Source organism: Lissotriton helveticus, chromosome 8 (assembly GCF_964261635.1).
Source record: "Lissotriton helveticus chromosome 8, aLisHel1.1, whole genome shotgun sequence".
NCBI lineage: Eukaryota > Metazoa > Chordata > Amphibia > Caudata > Salamandridae > Lissotriton > Lissotriton helveticus.
This window is the reverse complement of record NC_136069.1, coordinates 244,882,116-244,899,385: the sequence shown is the minus strand read 5'-3', so window position 1 is coordinate 244,899,385 and position 17,270 is coordinate 244,882,116. Positions and strand designations below refer to the sequence as shown.

General features: G+C 42.8%; 1 protein-coding gene across 1 annotated transcript in view; it reads right to left on the bottom strand.

Annotated features, from left to right (window-relative positions):
• The window catches only part of CNTN5 (contactin 5), a 2,147,338-nt gene that overhangs the window by 45,320 nt on the left and 2,084,748 nt on the right, over window positions 1-17,270 (bottom strand). The window contains exons 24-25 of the mRNA XM_078656993.1: window positions 15,001-15,113; window positions 4,500-4,668 (exon numbers count right to left, since the gene is read on the bottom strand). Of these exons, the coding sequence (XP_078513119.1) occupies window positions 4,500-4,668; window positions 15,001-15,113 (282 nt within the window). The remainder of the gene's footprint in view (window positions 1-4,499; window positions 4,669-15,000; window positions 15,114-17,270) is intronic.

Genomic DNA, 17,270 nt, shown 5'->3' with positions numbered 1-17,270 from the left:
TACCTAGAAAGAATGTCAATATCAAGCTTTAATCACCCATCCTCATACATAAAGAATACATATTAGGCACAGCTCTTTGTACCATTATGGTGCAACACAGCCTGAAGCCATATGAATGGCTGAGCATTTCTCACCTTAAGACACGTCAGCCCAAGCAATGTTCACTCATCGCCCTACAACAGTACACATATGCTGCAACTCATTGGCCCCATCATGCACACATCATGGCTCATGACCTTAGAGTAGATGAAATGCTTGCCTGTAGAACGTGTATGTTCCCTCTGCGTCAAAGGCCACCACAGTAACATTGGAAATAGTTTGATCTTTTTCTTTAGCTGTTTTGAAGAATCCTTGAAACCTCAAATCCTATTCTTTAATAATGTGTTACTTACTCGGGTCCTGTTATCCACCTACATGTCAACACTTCTAGTTTAGGTGGGAGACTCATGATAAATCCAGAAGTATTTCAAATCAAGATGAGAAGGATGCCTCAGTAAATTCCAATAGGCCTGGAGGGTCACCTGGGCTAAGTATTCACAAGCTAGAAACAAGCTCTACTTTGTTCTGCTGTATTGATACCCTTCAGGTGGTTGATCAGAAGAGGGGTAAAGGAGGTGGGGATTAAGTCTAAGGACCAATACAACACTGCCAAACAGCTCACTGGTGAGATTTTGTATGCACCTTGGACGTACCAAACAACTCAAGCACATATGGAAGAGGTGTGGCGCAGCTGCTAGGGTGCCTGACTCTGGCCCACGGGGTTCGAGGTTCGATCACCAGCACCGGTGGCAGGTTAGCCCAGCACCATGTGACTCTTGGCAATAGCTCGCTTAATCTTCCAGATGGCCCCCAGCGATGGGACACCTTTTGGGAGGTAGCTGTGCGCTTTACAAATGCTGGTATTTCATGTCGTTTCATATCTGCCTTTAAGCATCACTGCAGTGGATTTTACAATGAACAAGAGCTTTGAGCTGTATAGCTCCTCTCTAGGTTTACTATGGCATTTGGGTCACTGTCTAGGCCTGGATGCATAAGAAGGGTCTTTTTCATCATGGTCACTTGAATGGAGGAGCAATAGGGGAGCCAAGTGTTCAGTCAAGCACATGTAAGTGTAAGCCACTTGTGGGTTTTTCAAGGTACTGGGCAGCTAAGATCAGCACTTGTGCACCACTCAGCTACAGGCTAGATCTAATACCCAACTATGCAAATGCATTAGCGCAGCGGACGAGCGCAGCGGGCGCGACGAATGCGCGCCGAAGTCGCGCATAAGTCAAGCCCGTCTGCGCCCGTCCGCGGCCGACCGGGGCTAGGGGCTGGAACCCCCGGCCAATTATACACATATTCTTCCCAGGACCTGAGACAGCTTAGACCCACTGATAATTCGGTCCCTGCTCTACCAACGTATGTACTTAAGCGGGCCGCTACCTATGGCATTCTTAAACTTGAGTACCTTGCTGGTAAAGCTATGTGCCCTAATCCTTACCCCCCCCCCCCCGCTACCCATACTGGATTCAGAGACCACGCTTAAATGTTACTATTTGAACACCAGGTCTATGGTTAAACACCATATGGATATATTCTTTTTGTTACAAGCCGAGCAACCTGATCTTCTACTCCTTACAGAGACCTGGCTTAACGCAGACTCTCTACCTTTTATTTTAGCAGCTATTCCATCTAATTATTATATTTTAAATGTTAATAGACCTGATGACAAACGTGGTGGAGGTGTAGCAGCTATTATTCGCAACACCCACACATTTTCTCTTTTACCATCTCTGGACCTTAGAGGATCAGACAATATGATTTTCAAAATGGATACTGATAGCGGATCACTATTAATGATCCTTATTTATCGCCCCCCTCAAAATATGCCTACATTCGCGGCATCTCTGGCAGAACATCTAGCCCCTTTAATCATCAATTATAAAAAAATCGTGTTGTTGGGTGACTTTAATCTTTGGCTGAACTCTACTACGCTGGACACTCAGGCAGCCGCGTTGAAAGAGATCTTACTAGACCTGAACTTGATCCAACAGATTCACTCACCCACCCACGAAAAAGGGCACAGCCTTGATCAAATATGGTCACAGAATGTTCCCTTGTTTATTAGTTCCATTACTCCTTGTATTTGGACAGACCATTTTTTGATACATTTCACCGTCATCATTATGAAAAGTAGAAAGCAACCTTTTCAGAAGGGTGGGAAAGTCAGAATTTGGAAGAATTTAGACACTTCAGCCTTTATTGACACTCTGACCTCATCCCTCCCCTCATTGGATCAGGACATTGATGGGATTGAAGAAGCCTTTTCCAACTGGCTACGCCAAGTAGCCGACGTCCATGCCCCTTGTTCTAATATTCCCCGCTCCCGCCCCAATGACGCCCACAGGTGGTTTACACCTCACCTGAAGGTTCTAAAACTTGAAGTTCGTCAAAAGGAGCGGAAGTGGCGAACGGATTATTCGGCACAAGACAAAGCCAATTATTGCAGGGCCCGAAAGGACTATCTGAAACTTGTCAAAAAACACAAAACAGATTACTTTTCGGAAAAAATTCTGAACTCCCGCAACAAATCAAAGGAATTGTTTAACATCGTGGAAGGTCTCAGTGGTAGTGACAGAACTACTCATTCTGTGGCTCCCACTCAGGACCTTTGTAACTCACTTAATTCCTTTTTCTTGGAAAAAATCTGTACTATAAAACAAAGTATCTCCACTACTTTGTCCTCCCCCCTTTTTGCTGATGTGTATTATAATTCCTCGACCTTGGAATTTTCTCCCCTCATTGATGGTGACACTTTACCCAAGCTGCTCACTAGGGTTAAATCGGGATCACCCGATGACACCTGCCCTCCACACATCTTCAGAGAGGTGGGAACTGCTATTCCTGAGAGCATGCTCTCTATGCTGAATGGTTCTCTCTCTCAGGGAAAAGTCCCCAACAACCTTAAAAAGGCTCTACTTATTCCCCTCATTAAGAAGGCCGGAGCAAACCCGCTTGACCCGCTCAACTATAGGCCTATATCACTGCTGCCGTACTGTGCTAAACTTCTGGAGGCTCATGTTTGCGACAATCTGTCTAAATTTATTGAAGAAAGTGAATACCTCGAGCCCAACCAAGCTGGCTTTCGCCCATGTCATTCGACTGAGGCAGTTATCCTTGCGGTACAAAATACCCTGAGGCGGAACGCGGATAACGGGATCCACCAGGCCCTGGTGCTCTTGGACCTCTCGGCCGCGTTCGACACGGTTGACTATTCCATCTTGGTCAACCGTGTCGAGCAAGCTGGTCTTAGGGGTCTTGCATTGAGCTGGATTCGTTCATTCATCTCTGGCCGCACTCAAGCTGTAAGATTGGATACCTTTACAGCTCCCACCATCTCCACTGCTTGCGGAGTTCCCCAGGGCTCATCATTATCACCTTTACTTTTTAACCTATATTTACGCCCCCTACTGTACTCCTTAAGAAAAGCGAAAGTTACCATCTTCAATTATGCAGATGATTTGCAACTCATCTTTCCTTTGAACGCCAAGGACTCAGTGGAGGTATTTCAAAATACCATGTCTCACATCCAGGGTTGGATGAGTTGCAATCATTTAAAACTTAACCCCGGCAAGACCGAATTGGTCTTGCCTGGCCAGAGTGTACTTAGCTGGAATCCAGGCTTCTGGCCATCCTGCTTGGGGGCGCCCCCCTCCAAGTCATCCTCAGTAAAAAGTCTGGGAGTACATATCAGTGAGGATCTGTCCCTGAAAAAACAGGTAGGCGCGGTGGTGTCATCCAGTTTTTTTCAACTAAAGAAAATCAAGAAAATTGCTTGTTTCTTTTCTTCGGATGCCCTTACCCAGATCATCATTGCCTTGGTCCTGTCGCGACTAGATTTTTCTAATTGCATCTATCTCGGGCTCCAAATCGGAGAACTAAAACGCCTACAGCTGGTCCAAAATCAGGCTGCCAGACTTATCCTGAACCTTTCTAAAAGGCAGTCTATCAGATCAGGGTTGAAACAGCTACACTGGCTGCCTGTTGAGCAGCGAGTCGCTTTTAAAACAGGGTGCATCTTATTTAAATCCCTACATGACGTTGGCCCTAGGTTTGTTAGAGATCTGTTCATTAGATATGATCCCACTCGCAATCTTCGTTCCGCTCACAAATCCCTACTGAGTGTCCCTTCTTATAAGAGAAAGCGTCTAGGCGGTTGCTGCTTTGACCATCTTGCAGCATCCTTCTGGAACTCTCTTCCTCTTCAATTGAAACTGAGCGGTAACATTCTGAGTTTTAGACACTCTCTCAAAACCTGGCTTTTCTCCCAGGCTTACTGCTGAGATGTTTTGTTTCTACCTTTAACTGCTGCGTCGAGTTCCTTTCTATAGCGCCATGAAGCCCTTGGGCGTACGAGCGCTTAATAAATAAATATTAACATTAACATTAACATAACATTAACATTAGAAATTTGGATACTCACATTATTTTATTTTAGTAATGTAAATCTTAAATACCTGACAGTGACAGCACTCGTATTTCAGAACTGGCTGTTCCATCTCCTCCTTCACTAAAGGCTCGCACTTCGATGATGTAAACACCGACATCAGGAAGAAGTACGACTGCAGATGTTTTAGGAGTTTCAATAACCTTGCTGTCGCTTTGGCCTTCTTGCCTAAACATTATCTATGAATGTAATTAGATATATTAATATCACAATCATATTTAACGCCAAAGAACAATTAAAAACAATTAGTTGCAGTAAGAAAATGCAGGTATCTATGTTGTGTCTTCACAATGGTTGGCCAGTGTTCTTGACAATGGTTTATATTAGACCAATGCAAACATAGGTAACTTCACAGGGATCAGTGACAAAAAGAAAAGGTCGACGAGAAAATAGGAATGATGTAGGAAGCATTATGAAGGATGCCATTAGTTTGATAAACATGCAAATGAACACAATAAATAGGATCTCTGTTTTCACATGTTCCTGCCACTTAGTTCATGAAAAGGAGCAACTTTTACTAATGTTAGGACCACAAGTAACTCAGCTTTTATATAGAGATGAAGTGGTGGGGTACATATAAATTATTCTTAAAACGTTATCATAGAAGGCACGTTTGTTGTAGTAAATATAACAAGATTAATTACCAAATAACCAGGTTAAACCTACAACAGTTATTTTTATCTTATAGGAATAAAGTTAAAGCAAAGAATAGAAAGTAAACACTTTGACTTGATATCAGCAATACCTTACGATTATAATATTCTAAATATACTAAGCGAATTCCTGTGTACTCCACACTGCAGATGAATGACCAACTCGGCGCCTTCTGCTGGCCATTGACAGTCAGAAATGCACATTTGTGGTCTGGTTCCACACAAAACCAAAGATGAGGTTTGAGTTTCATACAACTACAGCAGTGTGGTGCAATGCAGTAAACAGCTGGCATTGGATATGGAGTCTAATAAAGATTACTCAGATATTCCAGCGAGTGGGCGTGGTTAGGAATGTCGAGAAAGATGGCTGAAACGTAGCTGAGCAACTGCTATTACTGACATACCTGCATCTTGCCCTTCCATTTAGACTGCAAGTATGGGGCTTAATTTCACAATATTCCACCCGGCGGCCTCTGCTGTGCCTTTATGTGTTTGCAGAGCTGGGGAACGCTGAAGAAAGGCATGATGATGTCCGTCGCCCAGGCCGCACATCCCAGACCTCGATTACGGTGGTATTGGTGTGCTGGGCCTGGAGCAACAGTGCTGCGGATGGGCGGTGGGGACGGCCGGTGATGATTCCCCACCCCACACACACAAGTAAGGAATATGGCCCATACAGCCCCTCCCCATGGTGGCGATGAGAGTGGAGGTAAGACTCATATTAAACAGTCACATTCCTTCCAATTGAGGCCTACACAGCCTTTGGGCACTGCTGAGAGCCTGTAAGGCCTGAAAATTGGGAAAATGAGAATACAGATCTCCGAGATCAGCAACCTATATATTCTTATCACATCACAATGTGCTAAATGTTCAAATATATGTTAATGCACTCCCTGACCTGCCTAGACGGAGGGTGCGTGCTGGGGGAATATATCACTGATCCAACAGGAATCGGCAGGGAAGGGGGGGACGGATGGAAAGTTAACTGATTAAAACGGCTGCACAGTTACATGACTGACCACTGCATGGTTTACACAGCTATACACAGGGCGTATCTTAAATGCATGCTACCACTACTAGAGAGAATGAATGCAGACCCCCCACTCATGAAATGCATGACAAGGAACGTTAGGGGCCCAAGCAACCTCAGAAAAATACACCAGGTTGTGCCCTACTACTACAAGAAACTGACCTACTGCCTCACAAAAGCCAACATGTGGCTAAACAGCAGTGCTCCAATATATTTATTGCGACATAGTCAACTTACTCCAGAGTGGTTGCCACACTTACCAGACAAAGTCAGCACTTCCGCCCCCTTCAAGTGGTGGCTGACCCAGAGGGGTGATACCTGATAGTTCAGGGTCTACTGCAGCAAGGGTATTTTACCATAGCCAACCTATGGACCCAATCACAATGGCCAAAATTTCTATTGCATGATAATGGCATGATGTCTTCGCCTTCAGTCATAACCAAAACTGTGGGAGGGGATTTCAACCTAACATTGCACGACACCTTAGTCAGCTAAATTACTATGTCTCTGCAACATAAGGGCGCCCAAACTACATCAATTGATATAATGCAGAATCATGAACTAGTTGAAGTTTTGGAGAACAAGTGCTGGCACCAAATGGGAATATACATAATACTCAGCAGTCCATGGCTCGGCCTTGAGGGTGGACTTCTGGATGGACCAAAGACCTACTAGGATGGGTGCATGATGTTATACATATGCCCCGAACCCTGTGTCATCACTCACCCGTGATACTACACCTGCCGGGGCAGACAATACACAACAAATGAGGCACCTGCAACGTACCATGCTCCTAGCTATGGTCTTTAGAGAAAAAATAAAACTGGTCATAGTGACATACTTTGACACAAACAAAAACTTGGTGCAAGGATGTGGAACTGTATAAGAGGACTTTAAAGCTGTAATATGAGGAGAGTATATATTGATGGGAAATGGTATTTTAAAATTGATTAAAGTCAGTCTTAATCCTGTAGAATGCAAGCTAAAACAGCTGGAAACCTGATATAGCAAGTGAAACATGACCCCGAAACACTCAGGCAGATCCAAATGAAGCTGCATGAGTTTCAAGATGAAGCGAATAGAAAGATGAAATACTAGGCGAAATATGAAACTGTTTGGATGTACTGGGAGAGTGAAAGATATGGCCATACACTTGCTAGACTGATCATATCCAAATGGCCGCAGACTATGTTGCCATTATAGCAACCGTGAGAGGGGAGAAGAATATCCATTCTGTAGACATCCTTGCAGAATTCACATCATATTATTGGACACTCTATACCACCACGCATAAAACAGATGAGGATGGTCTTGCAAAGTACCTGGAGGAGATCACACTAGCGTGGGTGGGAATGGTGGTGCAAAAACTACTGTCCTCCCCAATCACGACAGGGAATATAAATCGCACTATTAAGGATCTCACAATTAGTGAACCACCAGGCAGTGATGGATTGCCTGACGAGTTCTATAAGGAATATGGTGACTGCTCCTCACCCTCTACCTAATCAACATATATAATGAAGCCCTCCAAAAGGGAGAACTCCTGCCCACTGTGGGGGAAGAGATGATTATTGTATTCCTTTAACCCGGAAAACCTGTGCTGGATTGTCGGTCATACAGACCACTGTCATTAATAAATAGTGAATATATGATCCCAGCAAACATTTTGGCAGCAAGACTGGTATGCTTGCTGCATGGTTTGGTCCTGCCAGAACAATCCGGGTTCATACCACAATGATCTACTGCCAATTATCTCTGCCCTTTTTCGCAGTTGTCAATAAAACTGACCCAGAACAAAGGGGAGTGGCTGTGTTTTTTAATGCAGCCAAGACATTTGACTCCATAGAATGGCCATTCCTGGGAGCTCAGCTGAGTAGAATGAGACTAAGAAGTGGAGAGTATAAGTGGATAAACCTACTCTATACTCTATACTAGTCCAACGGCGTGAGTACATGTGAATGATTTATTTCCGACCCAATCGTGATAAGGTGGCGGACCAGGCAGGTATGCTCCCTGCTCATGATAATTTTTGCAATTGCATTAGAGCCTCTGGTTAGTATACTGTGCAAAACACCCAGCAACAGATATTTTCAATTGGGATACGAGAGTACTGACATAACTCTATGCTGATGACCTACTAATCCTTGTGTGAGACCCAGATTATAATTTGAACCCCATCTTTGCAGAAATGACTTACTTTGGTCATGGGTCGGGACTCACCTGAGCTCACGGACATACTGAGTATGTCAAAACTGCTATATCCTTGCAATGGCAAGACGACCCCATCCGCTACCTTGGGATACTGATCCATAGAGACCAGATAGTAATACTATGAGAGAACTATGGCACATTAATTGAAACAAATGTTGACAAATGGATTAAATTACCCATAACAATGGCAGGTCATATTGCACTTATCAAAATAAAGATACTTCTACAACTCCTTTGCTTGTTTCGAAATGTTCCAATACTACTGACCCGAGGATTCTTTGACAGCCTATAGCCTTCTTTAATTAAACTCACATGTATGGGTGAGCAGCTGAGTCACTCCAGTTATCCCAAAAACTATATGATCAAGGTGGGGTTGCTGTACTTCATTTGGGGATATACTATAACATAGAATAGAAATAATTTGCCACACAGTGGTTGCATAACCATAGATAAGCACCACACAGAGACTTAGAATTGGGTTTGGCAAACCCCCATAAGCTCACTAATGTAATTATGAAAACCCCAACAAAGCCAAGGCCTGATATCAAGGTAGTGCATTGCACAGTGTGGGCATGGCTACCTCAAATCACTGGCGTAGACATCATACACTCCTCGCACATAAAAATGATACACAATCCCAGATTGACAATCAGTAGTGATCCCCTGGTGATCCACCACTTATGAGATAGAACCTCCTCTCACTGGGAAACTTGTATCTGGAAAGGAGATTCACCTTGAAGGAATATATTCAAAATGTCCACTGTAGGCTGCTGCTGATATTCATTTACATTAGACTTTGCAAGGCAATGAGGAAGGCATTCCCTGCATACCCGCAGGTACTGGCAGATTGAAGACTATGGAGCCTTGAAGCAAGTGGCTCATTGAGCCGCAAAACGATTACTGTAATGTACACTGCAACACTGAGAGACATGCCAAGGGTGGGACACCACTCCAGGTACAAGTGGTCTGCGGCTTTGGGTATACAAATAACAGATACACTCTGGGAAGTTTGCTGTTGACACACTAAGAAAGTCTCCATGAACAGTAGGTACAAAGTTCTACATTATAACTTTCTCCATCAAGGCTACTGTACTACAGCTAAACTACACAGGGAGAGATAGTGAGCATGGTAAAGATGTAATAACCTACTGCAGACTTTGTACACCTGGCGTGGAACTCTGCTGTGATTGCTGATTATTGGAACAGATTGCTTCAAATCCTGAATGATATTGTGGGCCTGACACTGCAGCTGGAGGCCCTGGGGGCACTCCTGGGATTTGTCTAAATGATACACAAACACAGAAGTAAATTTGTTGTTTAGCCCTGTTGGTAGGTAAAAGAAGCGTAGCCATTTAATGTAAAAGGGGAGCACCCCCATGCAATTTACAAATGGCTCACCGATTTGGCATCCTGCAGTGTGAACTCCGAGGTATATTGCCTATATTGCCCACTACTGCCAAGGGGGTCACATCCGAGTGATAGATGAGGTTCACTGAGAAATTACCTTGCTGAGGTGTGGATGATAAAAGAGAGGACTAATGAATAAACTGACTCGCCATCACCAGCTTGCGGGGGTTAGGGGTTAAGAACAAATACGAATAGCTCATTAACGGAGGGACAGAGGTGGTATCAGGTGTTGAAGCCATTTTTCTCTAATAGCAAACTGTGAATTCTAATATATCATGTTATGTCAGATGTATATTGCGAATGCTGAAGTGGTCAACACATTGTGTTGTACCATACATGTCTAAAAAAAAGCATTAAAAAAAGATATTCTCGTGAGGCAACTTCGGAGAGAAGAAATAACATCTGACAATCTTATTTGGATTCTCTGCACCCAAACTCCTGGAACTCAATTTAAACTAGAATCACCAACCAAGACAATTCTGAAAACCGTCCCACCGCCTGGTATGTGATGGGCAAATAGGATCCTACCACAGAAGCGCTGTTGTCACCAGTAAGCGTGAAATCCAGGATTTCTGACAGAAGCAATTGTTTGGGATACTGAAAGCAAGACAAAAGGATAAACAACTCAACAAATTATCCTGACCTGCTGATTCCTTTTAGTTTGTCAAGAGTACTTCCTGCAGTTGCCTGACAAAAAGGAATCATGGAAGAATGAAGATTCTTGTTTTCTGTTTCCCTTCAAGCTGGAAATAAAGGACTCTGAGGGGGGAAGCATTTTTACCTCTCAAGGACACTTTATTTGAAAGGCCTACATTACTTGATGGCACTTCCTGGCAATTCTTCTAGCGAATTTTTTCACCTGTTCCCCTAGAGAACACTGCAAGTGTCATGTGAATCAGAAAAATTATCTTTACCTTTGCTCCAATGGGTAAGGCAATTTGAGCTTATACACAGCACAGTGATTAATTATCTTGTCATCAACAATGGTTAATGTTTAAATACTTGATTTTATTTACCTTCTGATACATGTGTATAGCGTTCAAGGAACTCCTTCGACGCTTTACCAAAAGCTAAACAGTAGTAAAGTGCTTACGCTTTCCCTGTGAAACATGTGCTGCATTTTGGAGTCCCTAGTTGTCTACATAATTCCCTATACGTCTGTTGTAAATAGTTTCTAAAGTTCACCTATAACAGGAAAGGTTAAATGTCATTTTTGTTCAGCACTATATATTTATACCACCCAGCTAGATGGCAAACATATGTATACCAGGAGTATCACTGTGCTCTTGCTGGACTGAAGTATGCACATGGTAGGTAAAATTGATTTTGCCATGTAGAATAAGCCTATTTTTATGTATGTATAAATCGCCAGAGAGAGTGTGTTATGAACCCACTGGGCGGGGTGCTGATATATAAAAAGTGGCTACATATTTGGGTTTGTGTGCCGTCGGTGACATAAAAGCCAATAGCTAATAGCTAATTCACTGTGTAGCCTTGTGAACATTTTACTGAGTAACCTTAGATGTGATTACAATATTGATCCCCCCCCATCTCCACTTAAGAAAGGGTTAGAAAAATGTTTCAAACCTTTTTCCTGCTTCGTTTTTAAAAGTTGCTTTAATGTTGAAATCAGATTGTTGATAACTTATAAAAATGTACCTTTAGCTGCCTGAGACCAAACTGGTTTAAACCCGTTCAGCCACGAACAACACCTTCAGAGATGGAATATGCATCCTTGGCAGGGATCCTGGCTGAGAGGACAATGGCCTGACTCTAATCATCACAAGAGCAAATGGGTATTAACTGCTGGCTACTTTGCAAGGATTGTCTATCTGGTAGTGGATAGGCACAGTTGGCAGAACAAAGGGCAGTTGCAGCACTACCTCTTTTGACTTTGAGTTGCCAAGTCTATATTTTCCTATTCATTCCCAGGAATTTGCCAGGCAGGCATGCTCTGGTCACAGTAGGAGGCAACACCAGTGTTGCTTCTGTCAAGTGGAGGGAGTGTTCATCTAATTAAGAGAGTGGCTTAGGATATGAAGGCAGGCCTGGATGGCAGGTGGGTTTCATCACCTTGAAACAGGAGCTATGGGATAACTATACAATAAGGCCAAGAGAAAGTTCTGCAAAAGGACTGCGAGAAAAGAGCAGGGATCTGGTGGTAGGATTAGTCCATTAACTGGCTAGGGTACAGGATAAATAAGGTACCTCCACCATCACCTTCTCAGAACATTCTGGGACCTGGCAAGAGTCTACCTGCAGAAGGCAGCACTGCTGGAAGAAGAGGTCTCATACAAGGACTTTAGGACTCCTAACTCCCACTGACTCAGAGGAACTAGAACTGTTTTCCAAGGGTCAAGTGGTTAACCTACTGTTTTCCTGCGTCAGGGACACACAAAAATCAGAAAGATGTCTGATCCCCAAGAAGATCCACCTGACCCTTTGGGGCTTGAAGGAGGCCTGGCTGGAAAAAGACCTGATATCTAGGAGCCTGTCCTGATGAGCTGGAGGCTTCAGGATGGACTAACAGGAACAGAAGTTGAAAAACGGTGGGACTATTGTGGCTTTATAAAGCCCTGCCTGGCTTTGGCATTCAGCCTTGTGACTTTCAAAAAGTGATTAAATCCAATGGTAACACTATGGACTGAGGTGGCAAACCTATCTGACCTCTGAAGTGACCTTGCCTGCGATGAAATTCTGGATTGTCCTGCTCAGAGATTTCGGTACCCAAAATAAACAGTTTCATCATGAGTTCTACAACCATGTATTCAACTTCGTGGGACCTATGTGGTCAGAGTCTGGAAATTTGCTCCGCTGGAAGATTTCAACTACAATAAAAAAAGTCAGAAGGTAAAACTTTGTGTGGGACGACACACGTGGTTTATTCGGCCTCTCCCTCAATTGCCATCAACCGAAAATTATACCTACATTCCGGTCAACCCCAAATAGTGACTTTGAATGGTGAACTTTGAGTGGGACGACCCACTTTGTTTATCCAACCTCTCCCTCAATTGCCATCAACCGAAAATTGTACCTACATTCTGGTCAACCACGAATAGTGTTTTTTAATTGGTGCTTTAATTTTTCTTGGTGATTTTTGCCCTATAACATTTTAACTTCATATTTCTGACTTCCCTAGACCTATTTTGATTATCGTTTTACTCTTTAAAATGTTCTCAATGTTTCTCCATTAGTTTGGATATCTTATTGTGTTGTGCTCTTTCTTTAGAATTGTTGGTACTGCTCGAACTTAGCACACACCTATCTAGAGATTGCCGGTTACTTGTGCCATAACAACGCGGGTGTGCGGACATCCTCTCAGAATTCTGTTCAGACCAAACCTGAATGACTTTATTGAGTTGGTAGGGGGGGCCACAACCAACATTAATATACCTCTTACTGACAATAGTACATTGTCATAAGCTTGGATTTAATCCTAACTTCCCAGGTACATGACAAATTGGTGGTTATCTTGATACAGGTTCTACTGCCCTGTCCATTCTCAAAGCAGGATGAAAACGAATCTTTGTGCTGGCAACTGACTTTGCAAACATCGTAAACAAGATTCCAACAGTACGAACATTCCCTTTAACAATTCTCTCATAGAGGTTTAGTTAATCATAGTATTTGTTGACTTCCTATTTCCTAAAATCCCAAATCAGTCTGTGACCAGCCGGCTGGTGAATGCTGGCCATATGTGAACTTGTTTTCTAGTAGGGACCACGTCTCCAATTTCTGGTACTAGTGGACATCATTACTGGATACCCAACCTAAAGACGCCTGAGATGTGATGCACTCAACTTAGAAAGCATGCAATACCGCCAGAGAATGAGTGTGCATCAGTGAACGGATGTCATCACAGCTTTTCCAGCTTCTGCAAATCCTTAGGCTGAGGTCTCTAGTACACATTCATGATGCACTGATGCTCGCTATTGCAGATTTTACCTGCTTTATTAGTTCTAAATGTTGCATTGATTCCATGCACCTCCCAAGTAAAAGGTAAGGAAATTCCTAATATTCTTCTTATTTTTGATATTGAATATTTTTTTATTATTGAATGCCTTCGCTGACAAACATGTCAAGTATTATTATTGCAGTCTTATATAGCACATAGCTGCCCATGGCAGCTTCCTTATGTGGAAGACTAAACAGCTTCAGGAGTGCTACTGGAATTCGCCAGGTTTAGTCTCATCCGCATGAACTACATTTATCGCACTAATAAACTCGTTCTATATTACTTTACACCTTCCTGATTTTGCTGCCTATTATTCTTTGGTTCGATTTGCTTTTTTCTAATTTTCTGTCTTAAACTAACAATTTTTCAGCTAGAAAGGTTTGCTTGGATTGCTGCAATGACGTGTATTTTCTACCACGAAAAATGTTGAATACCATCAAGAAAAGGCACAGAACTCTGCTGTCAAGGCTCCTACAGGTCTTCTGAAGAGGTAAAATGTGTTTGCAGCAAGACATTGAACTGACGGCTGGTGACCGATCCTTCTCATTTTATCATTTTTTATTTTAACTTTAAACACCTAAACCAGCCTGCTTCGTGTTATCTGTCCTTGGGAGTATTCTGTTTTTACCATGCCGCAATTACCGCAACAGGGAAAAGTAATTTCTGACGTTGACCTGCCTCTGCCTGATGTAACGAGCAAGTGAACTCTGAAGCTGTGGTTGGCTGAAAATACTCTGGTGGAAGAAACAGGATGTCAAAGGTCATTCATTCTCAAGGCAGTTGATAGCTCTGTAGTGGCTACACCACAATACTCTACTCAGTAAAGGATCACGGGACGCCCACTTAAACATGGCAGGAGGGAGAAACATGTGAGAAGAATAGTAATATTAGCATGTGCTGACGCAACTCGATCCCTCCCACATCTTTGTGCATCAGGCCAAGCTTAATCGCACCAGCTTCTGTCACATGACTGGAATACACCACTAAACTACAAGCACTAAGCCAAATTACTGCCTAAAATACTAGCCACCTAGACTACACCAAAGATATACCACGGTACCAGCCTTGGCAACATAATGGGCCATTATACACTCTCCCACCTAGAAAGCGTTGTGAGGCCTTATAAGGAATATGAAATTGCTTTACAGGTGCTACAACACATTAATACATACATAAATACCACAATACAACACAGTGTCCTGCATGCATTGTGTATCACACGGATGCTTGAAAGAGAGAAAAAAATACGACTCACCTTGTAGCCCATGACTTCCGATTCATTGGCTAGAGGTCTAACTGGCTCCCACCCCAGTGAGACGTGGGCGCCATCTTGCATCCACATAATGTTGTTTGGAGCTTGGCTTGGAGCTGAGCAGAGAGAAACAAAGGCCAGTTTTCAGTTAAACACACTTCTGAGTTTTAATCTCATTGCATATTTGACGCATTCTTTGCTTTTGTGGTTCACTGCCACTGCTCTCCTCGTGCCAGCTGGAGCCTGACTCGACAGGCCTGCTCCGGAATGGTGTTTTAATAGCAAGGCTGCCCGTGTTTATGAACCCTAAGCCATTTCTTTCCCTTCTGTGTTGAAAACAGTTAACCTTGCTTCACGAGAAGCCGCACAGAGTTACTTGTGAATGCAACAATTTAAATTATCAATTTCCGACTCTGCTTGCTGCAGATCATTCCACTGCAAACAATGGTTATTGTAGAAGGCACATTTCAAACCTCAGGTGCTGTACATGAAGCAACATGGTGTGTGGAGGCCGGGTTTTTTACATACCTCCTGCGACTGCGGGTAGCAGGATGGGAACAGGATTCTGGGACTATTTAAGAGGCATACTGCACAGTTGCTTGAATATTAATACTACATCTATTTAAAATTACAATTTGAGGCTCAGAGAGACAAATGATTTGGCTAGAATCACACTACTTGAATAAAATGCGGATGCCGAATGGACTGTTCAAAGACAAGACCGCCATCATTGTACGCACATCTGTATATATATATTTTTGTACGGCCTTCGTTTTGTATGCCAATAAAAAAATATTCTAAATAAAAAAAAAAAAGAAAACCAAAAAAAAAAAAAAATAATAAAAAAAAATAAAAAAAAAATAAGAATTTATAAAAAGAGACTAATAATAAGTTGCACTTCGCTATTTCGCATTTAGAGCGAACGAACCTATGTACTGATAGATTGGGTTTCTAAACATACATAATTAAAGTGGGTCCCAATTTGACCTCCTTCATTAATATGCATGTGGTAGACCACAAATTGTGACCCACTGTAATTGGGCACATTCACTGGGGTAAGCAGACTACCATGTCTTTAATTTCTTTTAAATAAACCAATCACTTTATTTTTTCAATGCAACCCGTTTTCCTTGAAAGACAACGTGATGCGTTTAAAAAAACAAAAAAAAAAAAAAACATTTTTAGGCATAGGCAGTTGTCCCATGGGCCACTGACTGACTGATTGTCCACATTCCCAAAGAGGAATGGGTCCCTTGGGAACCCTTTGCAGTTTGCAAATCGCTTACAACTTTGTTTGAGACAGAAGTCTGCCTCTGCTGAACTACAGCGAGAGCTGGGCCTAGGCTCTCCATCTATCTCACCCACTTTCATGGGCGAGAGAAATGTCTGATGCAGAAAGGTAAACTGAGTATACTTCAGCCTAGTGTTTCTCACCATCCCATTGGTGTGAGTCAATATTCTCTCCACTTTTCTCCCATTCCTTCTCTACTATCTTGTGCCCTTAACACTTCTCCCACCATTGCTTGGCTTTGCTTACTCTTCTTTGTGTCATCCCATTGAGTGTCTTTTAGAACCATGTAACCAGGTGCCTGCTGTTTTCTATTTCCATAAGTAGCGAGAAACGTAAATTGTGGGGCCTCAGCAATCCTCGCTACCACAGACCTTCAAATATTCGTCTCAGCGGCCTGTAATTCAAGACCTGCCACAAGATCAGGCCATATTCCTCTGTAAATGTTACCACCACCTTTGAGTTGGTGGTAAAATAGTGATGCTTTGCGACTAGGTTTCGGTTGCAAAACATGAAAACAGACATTAAGGAATTGGCATTCGGAAGGGATGCCTTGAACACACCTTTCGAATACTGATTTGCTATATACCCGCAAAGCCAAATTGCAATTTGTTAACGTGTTATTGACTCGTGATTTGAGCTTTGTACATACCAAAATGCCATTTTGCAGTGTTAAAGTATCCGATTTTATGAAACAAAGAATATGGAGCCATAAAATAGCTTTGTCTTTGTACATGAGGCCCCAGATCCCCAAGTAGCACAGAAGTGAGTTAGTTGCTCACCTTGACACAGCTTCTGAGCCACATGAAAAAGCATTTATGAGCTGTTGGGTGATTCTGAGTAAGACACAAGACGAGAATCGTTGAGCTTAATATGTTTAACTAAAACAATGTTTTTTTAGGGCTAAGCTTGGAGCTGTAAAGTAGTCCCTCTTGTTGTTCAGTGCAAGTGCTTGAGTAAAGGCAGAAGGATACACTCATACAGG